This window comes from Ilyonectria robusta (assembly GCF_021365365.1).
Source record: "Ilyonectria robusta strain PMI_751 chromosome Unknown BGZ61scaffold_3, whole genome shotgun sequence".
NCBI classification, from domain to species: domain Eukaryota; kingdom Fungi; phylum Ascomycota; class Sordariomycetes; order Hypocreales; family Nectriaceae; genus Ilyonectria; species Ilyonectria robusta.
In genome coordinates this window covers 2,700,247-2,715,902 of record NW_025764437.1, presented here as the reverse complement: position 1 = coordinate 2,715,902, position 15,656 = coordinate 2,700,247, and the positions used below count along the sequence as shown (strand labels likewise).

Here is a 15,656-nt window from a genome sequence, read left to right as displayed (position 1 = left end):
CTTGGTTCTAGCACCTGGTAGCAATGTTGTGTGATGTGGATCGCACTGTCATTGATCCCTGTATTGCCGCTGTGACGAAAACCGGCTTAATGTCGTGATCTGGACCTTGAAACACTTAACCCCTCTTGAACTATTATAAGTCGTCCATTAAGGCATTATCTGGAGGCCGACGAAGACTCCGATCGGGTTGCAGTCACACAGACCGTGCCGCATAATGCAGAGGAAAGGCAAAACCGCCGGACGTTCGAGACCGCCGCCATTCGGCCGCGTCTTTCCCTCTGTTCTTCCTCTTCACATTCGGGCCGTCCGTCGTCTTGGAACTCGCGTTCAGGGTCAGGGATGCCGCGTCTGGGAGTATTCATGGAGTCAAGGCATTGCTGGTTCGGCCCCACGAAACAAGAAAGTGTCAGACGTTTTACATCGGTAACGTCGATCATGCCATGCCCGATGGCCTGTATTGCACGTTGCTGCACGATGAATGAAGATACTGGGGCCGAAGGGCGGGCAAATGGCACACCTGCAGCCTGCCTCGTCTTAGCACAAGTCTAATAAAGCCACAGAAAATGCTGAACGAATACAAGCGTCGCCTTGGTCTACAAATACAAGGCAATCATTAAACCCCTGGACGCGAACCAATAGAGGCGATCCTGAGATTGCTATTTACCACTAGCCCAAAGCCCGAAGCCTCAAGCCCAAGCCCCAAGCACAGTTGGGGTATTAGCCTCTGTGCTACGGAGTAAAAATGCCTGTGATAGCCGGCCGTGTTACGAGCAAGGAGCAGGATGACAATGATGTGAAGGTGGCTTGACTTGGTTGACTTGTGGGTGCACCTGGGTGACAGATGCGTCCGGCAATGCATGGAGCCGTCGAGAAGCGTGCGCATCAAGCCAACCCGTCTCGGCAATGGGATTTGCGGCGAGGATGTGGGGGGTTCCCTTGCCATGCTGTCTGAAGTCTTTTGCCACCAGATCTGTTGCAGTGGGCCAATTGAGTTTCAGATGATAAGTTGATGCTGCGGGCGACTTGACAAAGGGCGCAGATAAGATGGTGGGCTGCGGGCGACGGAAGGCCGTTTCCCTGCATATTGATAGCGGGCCGCATGTACAAAGCAGGTCCCTACATGGAAAATTTCATGGAACATTGGTGATGATCAGTTATCAGTTGGTGATTGCGAATGTGATGGGTGAGGGCGCGATCGTCAGGGCACTCGCTCCTGTGGTGTTCCTCCGTCATCCGTCATCTGTCATCCGCCGATCAAGGGCTCCTGCGCTGGAATCCACGCCCGCAGAACGTGGGACCTAGCTTGGCTCAGTGTCATGACATCTTGGTGCGGACTAACGGTACGGTACGGAGTACGGAGGACGGAACGACTAGCTTGGCTGGGCTGCGTCACTGGCCCAGGATGGGAGAGACATAGACATGGATGTGCCCCGGAAGGTCGAGCGCGGGTGATGCGAGACATGCAGAGGAATTGGACGCGCTGCGACGCAGGGCGAGAGGGACGGGACAGCGAGACTCAAATTAATAATAGAGCCTTGTCCGTTTTGGCAGTGGGAACCCACTACCGAGGGGGGGGGGGGTTGAAGTCTGAACAATGCCAAAGGGGACAGCCGGGCGGCGACCGGAACCCCGACCGTGGTTGTTTGATGCACGCGCAGGCTGATCTGATCTGGCGGCGTCGAGGGGGCCCCTGGAAGCCATCGCCTGACCTGGATGCGGATGCGACGCAAACATCCAACAACCCATGGGCGTTGGACGGTGATGGACATGGATGCCACCGGTCTGACAGGCCGGGCAAGCGATGGCTTTTTGGGGATTCGAGGCTGTGCCCAAAAAAACGATGGATATACTGGGATATATCCGTATTCACCTTGCGGTATGCGCTGCTCGAGGAACGGGCTCGGCATGGGCGGAGGTCGCGAGAAACGAAGCTGGACATGGTTGGCGTTCCTTCTCTTTGCAGCACGGAGAGAGTACATTGTAACTTAGGTAATGGGTATACGGGAATAGGTAGCTTGACTCAACCTGGGTTCGCCTCCTGGTTGTGGTTGTTGTTGTTCGCTTCGTACTCGGCCCCGGCATCATCTCACTGGATGAGGTAGCAAACGGGCTGATATTCTTGAAGGGGGGGCGGGGGCGGAACAGTTGCGAGAAGAGAGACATTCGGTTGGTCGCTTTGTCTGTCTCTCTAACTCGGTGTCTCTCTTTGTAATTAATCAACTTCCTCATTACGAAGTAAGTAATTACCAGCATCGACGCCTCTCCGCCCTTGGACCACCATTCACACCCATCCATATGCACATTCACACGCAACCCACAGCAGCCACACTTCCACATCCACATCCACATCCACATCCCACACACAACCCGTCCGGCGTACCTACATACAAAAAGCAGGCACTTAAAATTCGTAGGGGCGGCCTGTGCGGTGCCTGAGAGGCACCGTCCAATCTACCCCTGGCTCGGCCACGCCTCCGCTGCACCTCCCCCCCAAGCCCCGGCCATCTCCCGACCAGAGGCTCTGGGAGTCTGGGTCCCCGGCGCCCACCAGTAACATGTCGCGACGGGCCTCCTCTTGGCGCTCCGGCCGCTGCCCCTGCGTCGCTCCCAGACGGCTTTTGAGTCTTTGTCGCACATTTCGTGGGTTTTTGGCGCACGACGGCCACGGGCCATGGGGTCACGGGCCACACGCAACCCTGGCGACGGGTGACGGGCCATGGGCGGTTGCGCGTTGTCGGTCGCGAGGCACAAGGCAAAAGGCACAAGGCACAGAAGGAAGAGTTGCTCTGATTCTGGCAATGCCCTGTCCCTGTGACGGGAAGGAAAAAAAAAAGGTCCTACATCGTACATAGGACAGACGTTCGTATGCAGTCCGGCCAGACCGTTGCCGTGCCAGTGTTCCAGCGCAGCTCGGGCATAGTGGTTGCAGCGTCCGGGGTCCGACAAGTCCGCGACTGCTCTGGCTCTGTCTGTGCTAGACGGACGTAGGCGCCTATTATAGCGAGAAGGGCTCTGGGGTTTGGCGGTTGAGGGCGGGTCGCGATGATGCCCGTGGTGCGCTGAAGCGACCGAGCAGGCTCACGGCGACGACAAGAAAGAGAGAGTTTCCAGGTGACCCTCCTCAGGTTCAGGCGATTAACAAGCCTGTTCACCACGACCCAACCAGCGTGGACCAGTGTGAATGCCAGCGTCCGTGCGTGCCTTTGATGGCAATGTACAGGATACCCAGAAGATCCAAACCCCGCCGCCGTCGCCGCCGCCATCGTCGTTCTCCGGCGCCCCCCGGACCGCTTGGGAGGGAAGCACGAGCATTCAATGGATATATCCCTCGCGCGGGGTCGAATGGAGAAAGAATGAACTTGTCAAGCGCCATGTCAAGGACACGAGGGGGCGGGAGCTTTGTCTGCTTTGGATGAGCTTTAGACATCATCGCAGCGAATATTGAACCCGCAAATGACCTGCGATATGTTGCCGTCCTGCTCCTGCAGCTCCCGTTCTTGGGTCGTCTAGAAGATGGAATTGTACGCACTAAGTAGGCGGTACCTGAGTCAACTGGCATCCTCCCCCCCCTGGGCCTTGGCCTCTGATAGACCCCGGTGCGGTTTGTCCCTTATCCAGCCCCGGCCTCTGGTCTGGCGTACCGTGGACTCTGCCCTGTCCTGTCCCACCCGCCGACGGAGACTCAGACCAGCGAGCGACGGCCCTGGTCAGGCCTGGCCCTGGCTTTCTCGCAGACGCTGCTTGCTGCACAGGACATGGCCCGGACTAACAGATGGAATTAGTCGCTGCTAGGCCCGTTGCAGCCTGGAAGCGCATGCGCGCACGAGTGAGGGCGGGGAGGGCCAAGGGAAAGGAAGAAGAGAGGCAGGGCAAAGAGAACAGGCGCCGTGCTGTGTCCCACTGCCCCTGGCTCCGTTGCCATGCCCCTGTTCCTGTTCCTGGTTGCCCTGTACGGTGAGATCACCCCCCCTCCCCTCCCCTCCTCCAGCCCCTCCAATCCATTCCGTCACTGTCAGTGAGGTGTGATGATGTTGGTTGGGCTGGTCACTCGTTTTCGCCGGGGCTTGCAGCAGGCAGCTTGAGGCTGCGGTAGCTCAAGGTACCCAACTAGAGCAGAGGCGCCATCTTTGAGAGACGGGGACGACACCAACAGCTTTGTTGCTCTAGCGGACATCTATTCTGTACTTTTGTCTACTGTGTAAGGTAGGTACTGTGGCGCAGGTGGTCCGGCTGGTGAGCAAACAAGTACCTCGCTATCATTCTGACCCCCGTCAACAGACTTTGGTTATCCGCCGCATTTGGCCTTGCGTCCGCCTCTCTCGCCCAGCGTCTCTTCTCTCTTTGCGCCCTTTGGTCCTCTGGCTGGTCGGTCTCCTCCTTTTATCCCGGGCGGTTCTCCTCTTTTTTTTGCGGCGATCGCTCGTGGTTGTCGTTTTCCCTCTGCTTCGCCGTTGCCGCGGTGGTATCCGTCGCCGTCGCACTGCACCGATAACTAGGTACGGAGCTCAGCACGTCCGGAGTAATTTAGGGTGCACATCGTTGCGGGAATCCATCCATCCCATCCACCACCCATCCACCACTCATCTTCTCATCCACTCATCCACCCTCCCACCCATCCACCCAATCCCTCCTCCCCACACGAGCTCCCAGCTCCAGTCCGGTCCCTGGCAGCCTTGGGCCTTAGTAGTCCTTTTAGGTGCTTTGGTGCTCCAGCACTGTGCTTAGGTGCCTGGGTTCCTCCCTAGGTTCCTACGTTAGGCGGCTTTGCCTTGGCCCTCTGAGCGCCCGCACTCCACCGACCGTCCCACGCGCCGTCTCGCCCTCCTGAATTCCGCGTCTCAGCCGTGCATAATCCTGCCCGCCCATCAATTCATCACTCACGCCCCCCTTCTCCTGCCCAAACACGACCGCGGCCACTACCACCGCCTACCGCACTGCTGCGCTGCTGCACTGCTGCACCACCACACCCACCTACCAAACGCCAACGCCAACTCCTCCACCTCCTCCACCTCCTCCACCTCTCCCACCACCAAACCCTCTCCTGCGATTCTCTGCGATTATCCTGCCATCCGAATCTGCGACGCCCCCGGTCGCTCCATTGAACTCCCTCGAGGCCACCGCATCTGGTTGCTGCTGTTGTTTTTCGCCGTCATCTTCGTCTTCGTCTTCGCCCTCGCCGCTCTGTTGTCTAGTCGTCTGCCGCCGCCGCAATCTCTCCAGTCGCGCACCCGATCACCTCGTCTTCCTTTGTCGCCCCGTCTCGTCGTCTCGCTTCCCATTTCGGATCCTGATCTCGATCGACCTCGTCGCCAACTTCTCTCGCCGCCTCCGCCCGTACTCACTTCACGGCTTCTTTGTCCGATAATCTCGCATCGCCCTTTTCGGACGCCCGCGATCGACTCACCGTTGTCCAATCTAGCGACCTCGAATCGATCACTTGGTGGCTCCCGACCACATCACCACCAAGTTTCCGCTTCACCGCCGCCTCAGTGCGACCGAATCCGTCTCTAAATTCCCCCCCGTCGAAGCCCTGTGGCTGGCTGAGGCGCCCGTTCAACGTCGCTGCCACCACCAGGCGCTCCCTGAGCTCCTTGGGCCCTAGAGCCTGGCCGTCATTTGTTGTCGCCGTCCCGCGACACCACTATGTCGGTCATGTTGCAGACTCCCTCACGAGCTTCTACTGCATCTTCATCGTCTTTCCAGCCCTTGACCCGCCAAAACACCATGTCTTCCTACGATGGATCGCGCTCGGCGCGCCAGTCGAAACGGTACTCCATGTCCGCTTTGTACATGTCCATTTCGGCCAACGAAGGAGATCTTCAAATCGAAGATGACCTCGCCAAAGGTACGTTCACCCTTGTCCCCATTACAATCATGCCTGGAACTTGCGATTGACCACCAAACAGCGCAAAAGATTCTCCGTGATCTCAAGTCCAAGATCTCATCCCAATCCAAGAAGAATTTCGTCCTAGAAAAGGACGTACGATACCTCGATTCACGTATTGCCCTGCTGATCCAAAACCGCATGGCTCTGGAAGAGGTACGTTATTTTTTCTTGTTGGTTCCATTACATGCCCTCTAACAAAATCTGTAGCAAAACGAAGTCGCCAGTCATCTGGAGGATGCCACCGAGATGCAGCAGGGCCAGTTCCCCAACGATGACAAGACCCAAAAGTACGGGAACTTGCTCTTCCTCCTGCAGTCTGAGCCTAGGCACATTGCCCACCTGTGCAGACTTGTCTCCATGTCCGAAATCGACTCTCTGCTGCAGACTGTCATGTTTACCATTTACGGAAACCAGTACGAGAGTCGTGAAGAGCATTTGCTCCTGACCATGTTCCAGGTATGTCCATCTGGCACCCATAAACCTCTTGTTCTAACCGCCGCCTAGTCCGTCTTGACATACCAGTTTGATACGACGCCCGACTATTCTTCTCTGCTCCGCGCCAATACCCCCGTTTCGCGAATGATGACCACCTATACTCGACGAGGCCCCGGTCAAAGTTTCCTCAAATCCGTGCTTGCTGATAGAATCAACAACCTGATCGAATTGAGGGACTTGGATCTTGAAATCAACCCGCTCAAGGTGTATGAGCGCATGATCGAGCAGATCGAGGAGGACACCGGCCAGCTCCCTCCGTCCCTGCCAAAGGGTATCACTGGCGAGCAGGCTGCCGAAAACCCTCAAGTCCAGGCCATTATCGAACCCCGCCTGACCATGCTCACTGAAATTGCCAACGGCTTCCTGACCACAATTATTGAGGGCCTTGAGGAGGCTCCCTATGGTATCCGTTGGATCTGCAAGCAGATTAGGAGTTTGACAAAGCGCAAGTATCCTGATGCTAACGACCAGGTTATTTGCACCCTGATCGGTGGCTTCTTCTTCCTACGCTTCATCAACCCGGCTGTCGTTACCCCCAAGTCGTACATGCTCATCGACGGAACCCCTGCTGAGCGACCCAGACGAACTCTGACCTACATCGCTAAGATGCTTCAGAACCTTGCGAACAAGCCGTCCTACGCCAAGGAACCCTACATGGCAAAGCTGCAGCCGTTCATCCACCAGAACAAAGACCGAATCAACAAGTTCATGCTTGATCTATGTGAGGTTCAGGACTTCTACGAGAGCCTGGAGATGGACAACTATGTTGCACTCTCCAAGAAGGATCTGGAGCTGGACATCACCCTGAACGAGATTTACGCCATGCACTCGCTGATCGACAAGCACCGCCAAGAGCTGTGGAAGGACGAAAGCTCACACCTGGGTATCATTATGTCGGAACTGGGCACGTCGCCACCTCAGCTGCCCCGTAAGGAGAATCGGGTCATCAACTTGCCTCTGTTCAGTCGTTGGGAGACGGCCATCGACGACTTGACCGCAGCTTTGGACATTACCCAGGAGGAAGTGTACTTTATGGAGGCCAAGTCCATCTTCGTGCAGATCATGCGATCCATTCCCTCAAACAGCCATGTGGCGAGACGCCCGCTGCGACTTGAGCGCATTGCAGATGCCGCTGCTACGAGCCGAAATGATGCCGTCATGGTCCGCAAGGGTATTCGGGCCATGGAACTGCTCTCGCAGCTGCAAGAATTGCGTGTTATCGACAAGAGCGACCAGTTTGGCCTTCTTAGAGACGAGGTCGAGCAGGAGCTGCAACACCTGGGCTCTTTGAAGGATGGTGTCATTGTCGAGACCTCGAAGCTTGAAGAAGTGTACAAGACGATCCGCGATCACAACAGCTACCTGGTCGGGCAACTCGAGACATACAAGAGCTATCTCCACAACGTGCGATCTCAGAGCGAGGGTACCAAGAGAAAGCAACAGAAACAGCAAGTTCTTGGACCCTACAAGTTCACCCACCAACAACTCGAGAAAGAAGGCGTTATCCAGAAGAGCAATGTCCCGGATAACAGACGGGCCAACATTTACTTCAACTTCACCAGCCCGTTGCCGGGCACTTTCGTTATTTCTCTACATTATAAGGGTTGGTCTCGACCGAAATTACCTACTAGATTGACCTTGCTAACTTGACTGTAGGCCGAAATCGAGGTCTCCTTGAATTGGATCTGAAGCTGGATGATTTGCTTGAGATGCAAAAGGACAACCAGGACGATCTTGACCTGGAGTACGTTCAGTTCAACGTGCCAAAGGTGTTGGCGCTGCTCAACAAGCGCTTCGCTAGGAAGAAGGGCTGGTAGATGATCTACGACAAGATGACTTTTAGCAATTACCCATCTCGACGCATATTCATCTCATGTACTACGATCACATCAAAGGGAGGGGCCTGGCGTTATGGACACTGATACCACGGAAGATTCTGTTCTCTCTCCACCTTCGAGCAGTGTTAGTATGGCTGTCTCGAAGGCTTTCTCCATCATTTCCTTTCTTGTCTCTCTCGTTTCTTGTTCCCTTCTGACCATGAGCGTCTCGTTTCATGCACCTGGCTTGATGAGGTGGGCTTTATATACCGTGCGGTAATTTTCCTATTGGAGGGCGGTTTTCTGCTTCGGCTGGCCCGCGGTGGGAGTTGTATGCGGCGCTTTGATTATGTATGAATGCTGCCTGCTAAGGGGGTACGCGCGTCGTCGGACATGAGTAGCTAGTGATTTGGAATGACTACACACCTAGCTTGCTAGTTACGAGTCACCCTGTTAATGAAGAATTGTAACGTTTCAATCTGCGCTTGGAGGCGAGAAGTCTGTGCGTGGCTTGTTGATTGGGTGACGGTAATGGGAGGTTGAAAATAATTATGCGGATGGCTATGGTAGCGAGCCGATTGGATGCTGATGCCCTGGTTCATGAGTTGGCATATTGTTACAGATGATATCTGCTTATGGGCCACACTGCGATGTGATTTGCGGGGGATGTTTTGGGCCGATGGTTGGGCATGGGTTGGGACAAAAGGAGTAATCCAGGACGCAAAGGGATGGGCGATCCTAATGAAATGGAAACCTGTTGCAGGATGGGCATGGGAGTGAGTTGTAGTGGCAGTGGAGATGAATGGAGACGAGCAGAAAACAAGACACATCCTTATTATGCAGATAGTGACAGGATAATACAATTCTCCAATCATACAGATAGCGACGGAGGTTTCTAACATCTATTCGTAGTACTTCATATCGGTCGGTTCGTTCGTTAGTCGTAATCATCATAGCCAAACATTTCATCGTAAACACATCATAATAAAACCCAGCATTTCAACGGCTCATACAGTTCCCCCTAAATCTACATCTTCATCAGGAGGCGCTCTCCTGGCTCCCCACGGCCACGTCCATCTTCCCCCACGCCTCACCCGCACCCTTCGTTGTGATAAGGCAGCCGTGGAGCGGTTGTCTGGCGCTTCTACATCCTGCGGGCCTCGACGGAGGATAAAGGCCGTGAGGCGGCGTGGTAGGGCGGCAATGGCGCTGAGCCTGGTGAGGAGGAGGCCGAAGGACCTCGTTTGTAGGATGGAGATGAGAAGCATAAACGGTACGCAGACGAGCACCATGGTGACGGCGAAGCGCCAATCCGAGGCCGCAATTTTGAATTCGGTCATGCCAAAGACAGACTGCACATGTGTTAGCTTGGTCCATAGACAAAGAGGCCGGGATCGTTAACGTACCGTAACAAACGTCAGGGGCAGAAAGATCATGCTAATCATGGTCAAAATGCGAATATTATCACCCTGGTCAATTGCCCTGCGACTCTCCTTGATGGAGCTTCCGCTAAACAGCTGGTCTCGCAGGTTCTCAATCTCCTTGCGCGTGCGCTCGTTGCGCTTGAGCACCTCGCCCAGCTCGCGCACCACCTTGTCGAGCTCGCGACGCAGGTTGGCCATGTGAGCGCGGTACGCCTGGCCAGCCGGCGACTCGGGCGCCGGGTGCGGCCACAGGATCGGGTGCGTGCCGTCCCAGAACTCGTCGGTGAAGGTGTCGACGTAGGCGGCCATCATGGCCTTGATGCCGGTGTTGACGACGGCGAGCGTGTTGTACGCCCAGAAGTACCGGCGGATGTACGTGAAGTGCTTGTCCTCGAACAGAAGCTTGTCGCGGAGCTTGGGGTCAAACATGAACTCGGTCTGAGAGATCTGTCAGTAAATGCTGTTGTACTTGATGGGGCTGTAGATGTGTACCTTTGGAGTGATGAGTTTGGTAATGGACTCATGCAGAATCTGGTTTCTCTTCCCAGCGTCTCGGTACTCGGCGATGAGGAGGTCAAGAAAAGCACACGGCCCGTTGATGAATTCCTTGTCCTGGAATTCCTCGCCTCGAACTGTGTGCGCGTTGTCTGGAAAGCTTTGGATGCTGAGGAGATGCCATGGCCCAAATGTGTCAAACAAGAAACCCTCCCTTACACGCTCCCGGCGAGGGCGCATGCGGACGGGCTTGGTTGGATCACCGCCGAGCGACAGCGCCAGGATGGAGCCGCACTCGGCAATGTCAATGTGGTCACCGAGCCTCTTGTCTAGAGGCCTGTTGTCAAAGCGCTGCCAGGGGGCTGGGGTGAGGTTTGCGCCGACGACGGTGTAGTACTTGAAGACGAAGAAGAACGACCGCTGGCGGATGTGGGCCGCGGAGAGCGAGGGAGACGGCCGGAGGGTAGCAGGGGCGCCGACAGGGAGCGCCGTGGGAGAAGATGAAGAATATGGCGAAGACGGGAGGGCTGAGGGGGCTCGCTCGAAGGCGCGGTTCATGAAGGCGTGGGTGCGGCCGCGGTTGGGGGCGTCGGTCAGGAGATGGGCGATGAGCTCCGACATATCGAAGTGAGGAGCCATGGTGAGATGGAGGGCGGCGAGGATGAGGGGGGTGGGTTCCTGGACGATGCTATGAGGGGGGTTAGTCTTGATGGCAATATATGATGAAGAGCAAGAAGTGAAGTAGTATCAATTTGAAGCCTGGGCCCATGTATCATGGGTGAGGTTGAAAAAGGAGTCGACGTATACGTACGTGATTCGACCAACGGACTGAGCATCCGGGTTGACATCGCCAATAGCCTCCCACACCGTCGGCGCATCAACAATGGGCGCGTTCTCATACGGCCCGTCGCCCGTATACTTGACCTCCAGGGGTCCATCCAAATCAATGTCAACATCTGCGCTCAGCTTGACGGGCATCGAGTCCCGGCCAACCTCGTACACCTCAAACGTCGACTGGACGTAGCCCTCGCGCTCATACGCCGCAAAGTCGCGGAACGTCATGGCGAGGTCGATGTCGCCGCGGCGCTTGATGGCGTCCTCGAGGAGCCGGGCCATCTCGGGCGTGAAGTCGGTGTCGCGGAGGTGTCGCAGCAGCTCATCGTCGGGGAAGTGCATCGGTGTAAGTGGGCGGCGGATGGGGATGAAGGTTTCGTCCTCGAGGTACCGGCCGTGGCTGGGAATGGACGCCGACGTCGGATCGAGCAACGGGATGAAATTGACGTCGTCGTCGGGGTGGAAGACGGCGCTGTGGCCGCCGCCGGGCGAGTTGGTCAGCGGCCGGATCTCCGGCGTCATGGCCGGCCGCTCGGCCGTCGTCTCGAGGGTAGACGCCCGGGTCCGGCGGCGCGGCGGGACGCTGATGGACGCCGCATGGCCCGCATCCGAGGCAAACGTCAGGGCCCGCAGCGGCGGCGTGAAGGGCTCCGGGATGGTGATGATGCTGCGCGGCTGGCTGTCGATGCGGCGCATCGTCATGCCGTCCTGCAGGCTGCGCAGCGTGCGGACATGGTGCTCATGCTGGGCCTCGGCGGCCCTGATGAGGTCGTCAAGGAAGTGCGGGTTGGGCTGGGTTGACGCCATAGAGTGGTGACGGGTTCACGTTCACTTGGGTTTGTTCACTTGGAAAATGTAGAGTATTATTCGCAATTCGTTCATCTATCCAAGCTAGATGAACACTCTGAAGACATACAGACATAACCTAGTATATGGAAGCCTCCTTGCAGAGCGGGAGACGCTCCGCGTATTTCTACTCACTCCAGATTCCCCCCTAAGCTGCTCTCAGATGTCTCTCATCCTACGACGATCCCTCAGCCAGGCATCCTTCGGGGGGTTCCGACGCGTCTGCGGCTGAGTCTTGGCCCGCGCTCGCTCGGTGAACTTCCCTGGGCAAACGCAGCCCAAAAGACAGGGCAAGCGACGATAGGCCAGCCAGATCGAGCTGGGTTGAACAGAGGGAGTGGAGATGGGGGAGAGGAAAAGCTTCTAGCGCCCTCCCGGATCAGAGCTTGAAACTCCGCGAGCCTGAGGAGTTGGGTGCGTGGATGCACACGTGGGAGGAACCTGGGGCTGTCTGCACATGCACGCAGCAAGCCTCGCCCACCGGCTCTGGAGCTTAATTCCTGGAGGCTTTGATGATGGAGGGATGGGACGAGATATGGATGGCCCGGGATGGACGGGTGGACGCTGGCATCGACGGGTTCGTCCTTAATCAAGGTGAGGCTTCATCGCGGCGGAGGCGGAGCGCGGACGCTTCTGGTCGGCTCCCCGCGGCTTCAGTCGGGCGAGCGCTCGCTGGCGCAACACCACTGCGCCGGCCTCGTGATGGCGGAATTGGGCATCGTGGTTGGGCGATGGACAAGTTCCGTAGTTGCGACGTGTGTGTGTTGGTCGCTAAACTATCCCGCCTACACGTACGTCATTGCACGGAGCCCATCCCCGCATGCCTCTCACAAGCCGGGCGCCCATGGTCGGAGTCGTTCACCGGGGGCGCAGCTCCACGTGCTTTGGGCTGCTATTATCCGCCGCCGGCGCGTTGATGCTTTGGCCGTCGGCTCCAGAGGGAGGCATCGTCGAATCGCTCTCGCGAATTGTTGTGTGAGTAAGACAGGTTACGTTCGTGCTCTCTTCCGCCACCTAGATTGTCTCTGCGATAACCACCACGTTGCCATTCCCCCCACAACCTACGGCTCAATCGCCTTGCCTCGGGTTTCAAGCTCGGATTGATAATCAACTGCGGCTGGAGTTGGACAGATGATCAACCTTCTTCATCCACATCATCATCATCCTCGCTTGGCATGGGTCGGCTAGCTTGCTTCCTCACGCTTGCAGAGAGAACGTCATCCAGACGTTGATAAGTACCTAGAAACTGTCTTGTGTGTCTCGCAAGCTAATGTACTAAACGTGTTTGGCCAGCTCCATGACCTGATATCATCCCTTCGTGTCCTCGTAACTCTATTAGGCAAACACCATCTTCCAATCCATACGTTATCGAAAAGCCGAAATCTGATGCATGACTCAAGATAAGACGATGCCACCGAAAACACCCTTGGACGAGAGACCTGCTGCGCCTGCGCCTGTGTCTAGGATGCGACAGTGACGGGCTTAGAAGCAGCTACAGGCTTCTCGGCCGAGTCAACCTCCATGGCATCGTCGCCGGCACCTTCGCCCTCAACCTCCTCCTCCTCCTCCTCGAGCTCGTCCTCACTCTCGCCTTCAATGTCAACACTACCATCCTCTGACATCTCATCCTCGTCCTGACCGTTCTCGATGTCAAGCTCGTTTTCGTTCTCGACGCCAACCATCTCGGCGTCCTCACCAGGTTGAACCTCAGCCTTCACGGCAGCCTCCTCAGCGGCCTCCTCCGCAGCCTCCTCGGCACCATACTCCTCGCCATCGGCCTCGAGATCAGCCTCGGGCTGCTCAGGGGGGAACTCGGCGGGGGCAGACGCTTCGGAATCCCTGGGCTGTGTTAGCGTAACCAGTCTTGGTCGCAAGTGCGCATCAACTTACCACTTGATTGCGAATCGCGTCACTCGGGGCTTCTCAGCAAGGACATTGCGCTTGACGCGCTCAATGATGGGCTTGGCCGGGGGCTCGGTGTTAAGTTCCTCCGAGTCGTACTCGTTGTTGACATAGTAACCAATGCGGATGAACTCCCGACCGTCGTAGGAACAGGTCAGGAGGACGACAGTTACACCGAGAATATCGGCGTCAGGAATGCGCGAAGTGTTGGGAGCCTCGGCCTCGAAGATGAACTTGTTGACGCCGACGGGGACGGGGCCGACAAGCAGCGAGTCAAGCTCTTGGTCGTACTGGTCGCTGCGAAGCGTTAGGACAGGCGGTGTGCAAGATCAAGCCGCGTTTCAACTCACGAAGTGGCGGATCCGACGTAGGTCAGCTTCCACTCGAGATCTGTCCCCAGTTAGCTGGATGCGGGATAAACACCAAAGCCCAGGTATCACGAACCCTTCTCGAGCTGCTCAAGGCACTCAAAGGTGATTTCAAACTCGTACTTGTCGGTGAACTTGGCGGGGTTGTTCATGACATTGACCCCCAAAAGCGAGACGACGGACATGGTGGCGGGTGTGGTGAGGAGACGATCGGTTTTAGAGAGAAAAGTTTGCGAAGGCAGTCGAACGGCAACAGGAGCGCAACGTTGACAGAGATTGATGACAGTGAATCGGGGGCGAAGCGGCTGGCGACGATGGAGTTCACGAGTAGCGTTGGGCGAGACTGTGGAGCTCGGAGAGTGGGCGTGCGACAGCGGATGCGTGCGCGCGGGAGAAGATGCAAGGTGCAGGTTGCAAGTTGGGAGAAGAAGCTGGGGCGGCGGCGTTAAAGGAGGAAGAGGAGGGAGATGAAGAGGAGAAGGAGGAGAAGGAAGAGGAGAGTGGCACGGAGTTGTTATTGCACCAAATTGCAAGAAGAAAGGAAGGCTGGTGAGAGACTAAGACATCGAGATGCAAACGCGGCAAGTTGGGACTGGCGCAGGGACCGTGTGCCGTGGGCAGGACGACGGACGCGATTTCTGGCCGCACCGCGTTAATGGGTTCGTCCCAGCGCCCAGGCAGCTAGGGTCCGCTGCAGGGAGGCCAGAGGACGACGCCAGCCTCTAATTAGCGGCCTTCCAGGCCTTGCTAGCGACGCGAGTGCGAAAAACCAGCAGCTGTTAGGGTGGCCAATGGCCAGCGGCTCTCTCACGTGACCGCATTGTGCCTTGTGGTCTCGTGCCTTGCGCTCTCCGTGGGCGTCTCATCAACAGGAGGCCAGATCTACGCGTATAAACCTGGGATTCGAACCAACGATCAAGAGAACTGGCAAAAAGTATGGTTTGTTCGCCGCTCGACCGTTCTGTGCAGGGACCTGGTAGACTTTGTCGTGCCCGAAGGCAATAGAATCCCTTTAGATTTTGGTATATAAGCCCTGGACAATGCCTCCTTGGCCTGGCCTACACCTATCACCGAAAGCTTGAAAGTTGATAAAAATACCCACCCGACAGCCAAGTCTCCCCTTTACAACACACCTACTTAATAGCCATTCTAAATGCATGCCTTCAACACTATCATCAATCGCGATATGCCGTGCAATCGCAGCTCGGTTCGTCTCCATCGTCTTCCAAGACCCCACAATTCTCACCGCCTATAATACGCTAGCCGTATTGGGCTTTCTGCTACTCGCGGTGCTGCAAGGCCTTCCACCTTCTTTCAAACTCGGGAGATCCCTTCGAGCTTTCGGAATTTTGTCAGAGCCTCGTATCGAGAGCTTCCTTTGTTCCCACGCCCCAAACTTCCAACCGAGCCCATCGATTGAGCGCCGCTGCCACCTTGATTCCGTGTCGTCTCGTGTCTCTCCGTTCTTTGCGACTGTATCCTGCTCGGTCGGGGCCGACTGGGTCAGCTCCACGAGCTTACCTCGTTTGCGACGCCCCATCCACGTTCATCGCTGGCTATTCCACGGCCAGCCATCTCTTCAATCGGG

At 56.6% G+C, this 15,656-nt stretch overlaps 5 protein-coding genes across 5 annotated transcripts; 2 read left to right on the top strand and 3 right to left on the bottom strand.

The window, feature by feature from the left end:
- Window positions 1-155: 155 nt before the first annotated feature.
- On the bottom strand, window positions 156-2,918 carry BGZ61DRAFT_473811 (uncharacterized protein; the record flags this gene model as incomplete). Its single annotated transcript, XM_046248501.1, has 5 exons — window positions 156-545; window positions 831-1,077; window positions 1,871-2,380; window positions 2,456-2,809; window positions 2,860-2,918. The coding sequence occupies 5 exons, from the start codon at window positions 2,916-2,918 to the stop codon at window positions 156-158; spliced, it is 1,560 nt and encodes a 519-aa protein (XP_046109986.1).
- A 2,543-nt stretch (window positions 2,919-5,461) lies between these two features.
- BGZ61DRAFT_136752 (GTPase-activator protein for ras-like GTPase) lies at window positions 5,462-8,233 on the top strand. The gene is made up of 5 exons (XM_046237236.1): window positions 5,462-5,845; window positions 5,907-6,040; window positions 6,095-6,343; window positions 6,392-7,985; window positions 8,039-8,233. The coding sequence occupies exons 1-5, from the start codon at window positions 5,644-5,646 to the stop codon at window positions 8,197-8,199; spliced, it is 2,340 nt and encodes a 779-aa protein (XP_046109985.1). The 5' UTR covers window positions 5,462-5,643; the 3' UTR covers window positions 8,200-8,233.
- Window positions 8,234-9,368: 1,135 nt separating this feature from the next.
- BGZ61DRAFT_279721 (uncharacterized protein) lies at window positions 9,369-11,729 on the bottom strand (the record flags this gene model as incomplete). Its single annotated transcript, XM_046238445.1, has 4 exons — window positions 9,369-9,551; window positions 9,606-10,061; window positions 10,116-10,806; window positions 10,930-11,729. Coding segments are annotated over 4 exons (2,130 nt in total), but the record flags the coding sequence as incomplete, so codon positions are not given.
- Window positions 11,730-12,188: 459 nt separating this feature from the next.
- On the top strand, window positions 12,189-13,080 carry BGZ61DRAFT_136722 (uncharacterized protein). Its single transcript, XM_046237235.1, has one exon. It carries the CDS (start codon window positions 12,348-12,350, stop codon window positions 12,900-12,902), a length of 555 nt encoding a protein of 184 aa, XP_046109983.1. The 5' UTR covers window positions 12,189-12,347; the 3' UTR covers window positions 12,903-13,080.
- Window positions 13,081-13,684: 604 nt separating this feature from the next.
- BGZ61DRAFT_341903 (uncharacterized protein) lies at window positions 13,685-14,253 on the bottom strand (the record flags this gene model as incomplete). The annotated part of the gene is made up of 3 exons (XM_046239464.1): window positions 13,685-13,997; window positions 14,051-14,090; window positions 14,145-14,253. The coding sequence occupies 3 exons, from the start codon at window positions 14,251-14,253 to the stop codon at window positions 13,685-13,687; spliced, it is 462 nt and encodes a 153-aa protein (XP_046109982.1).
- Window positions 14,254-15,656: the final 1,403 nt, after the last annotated feature.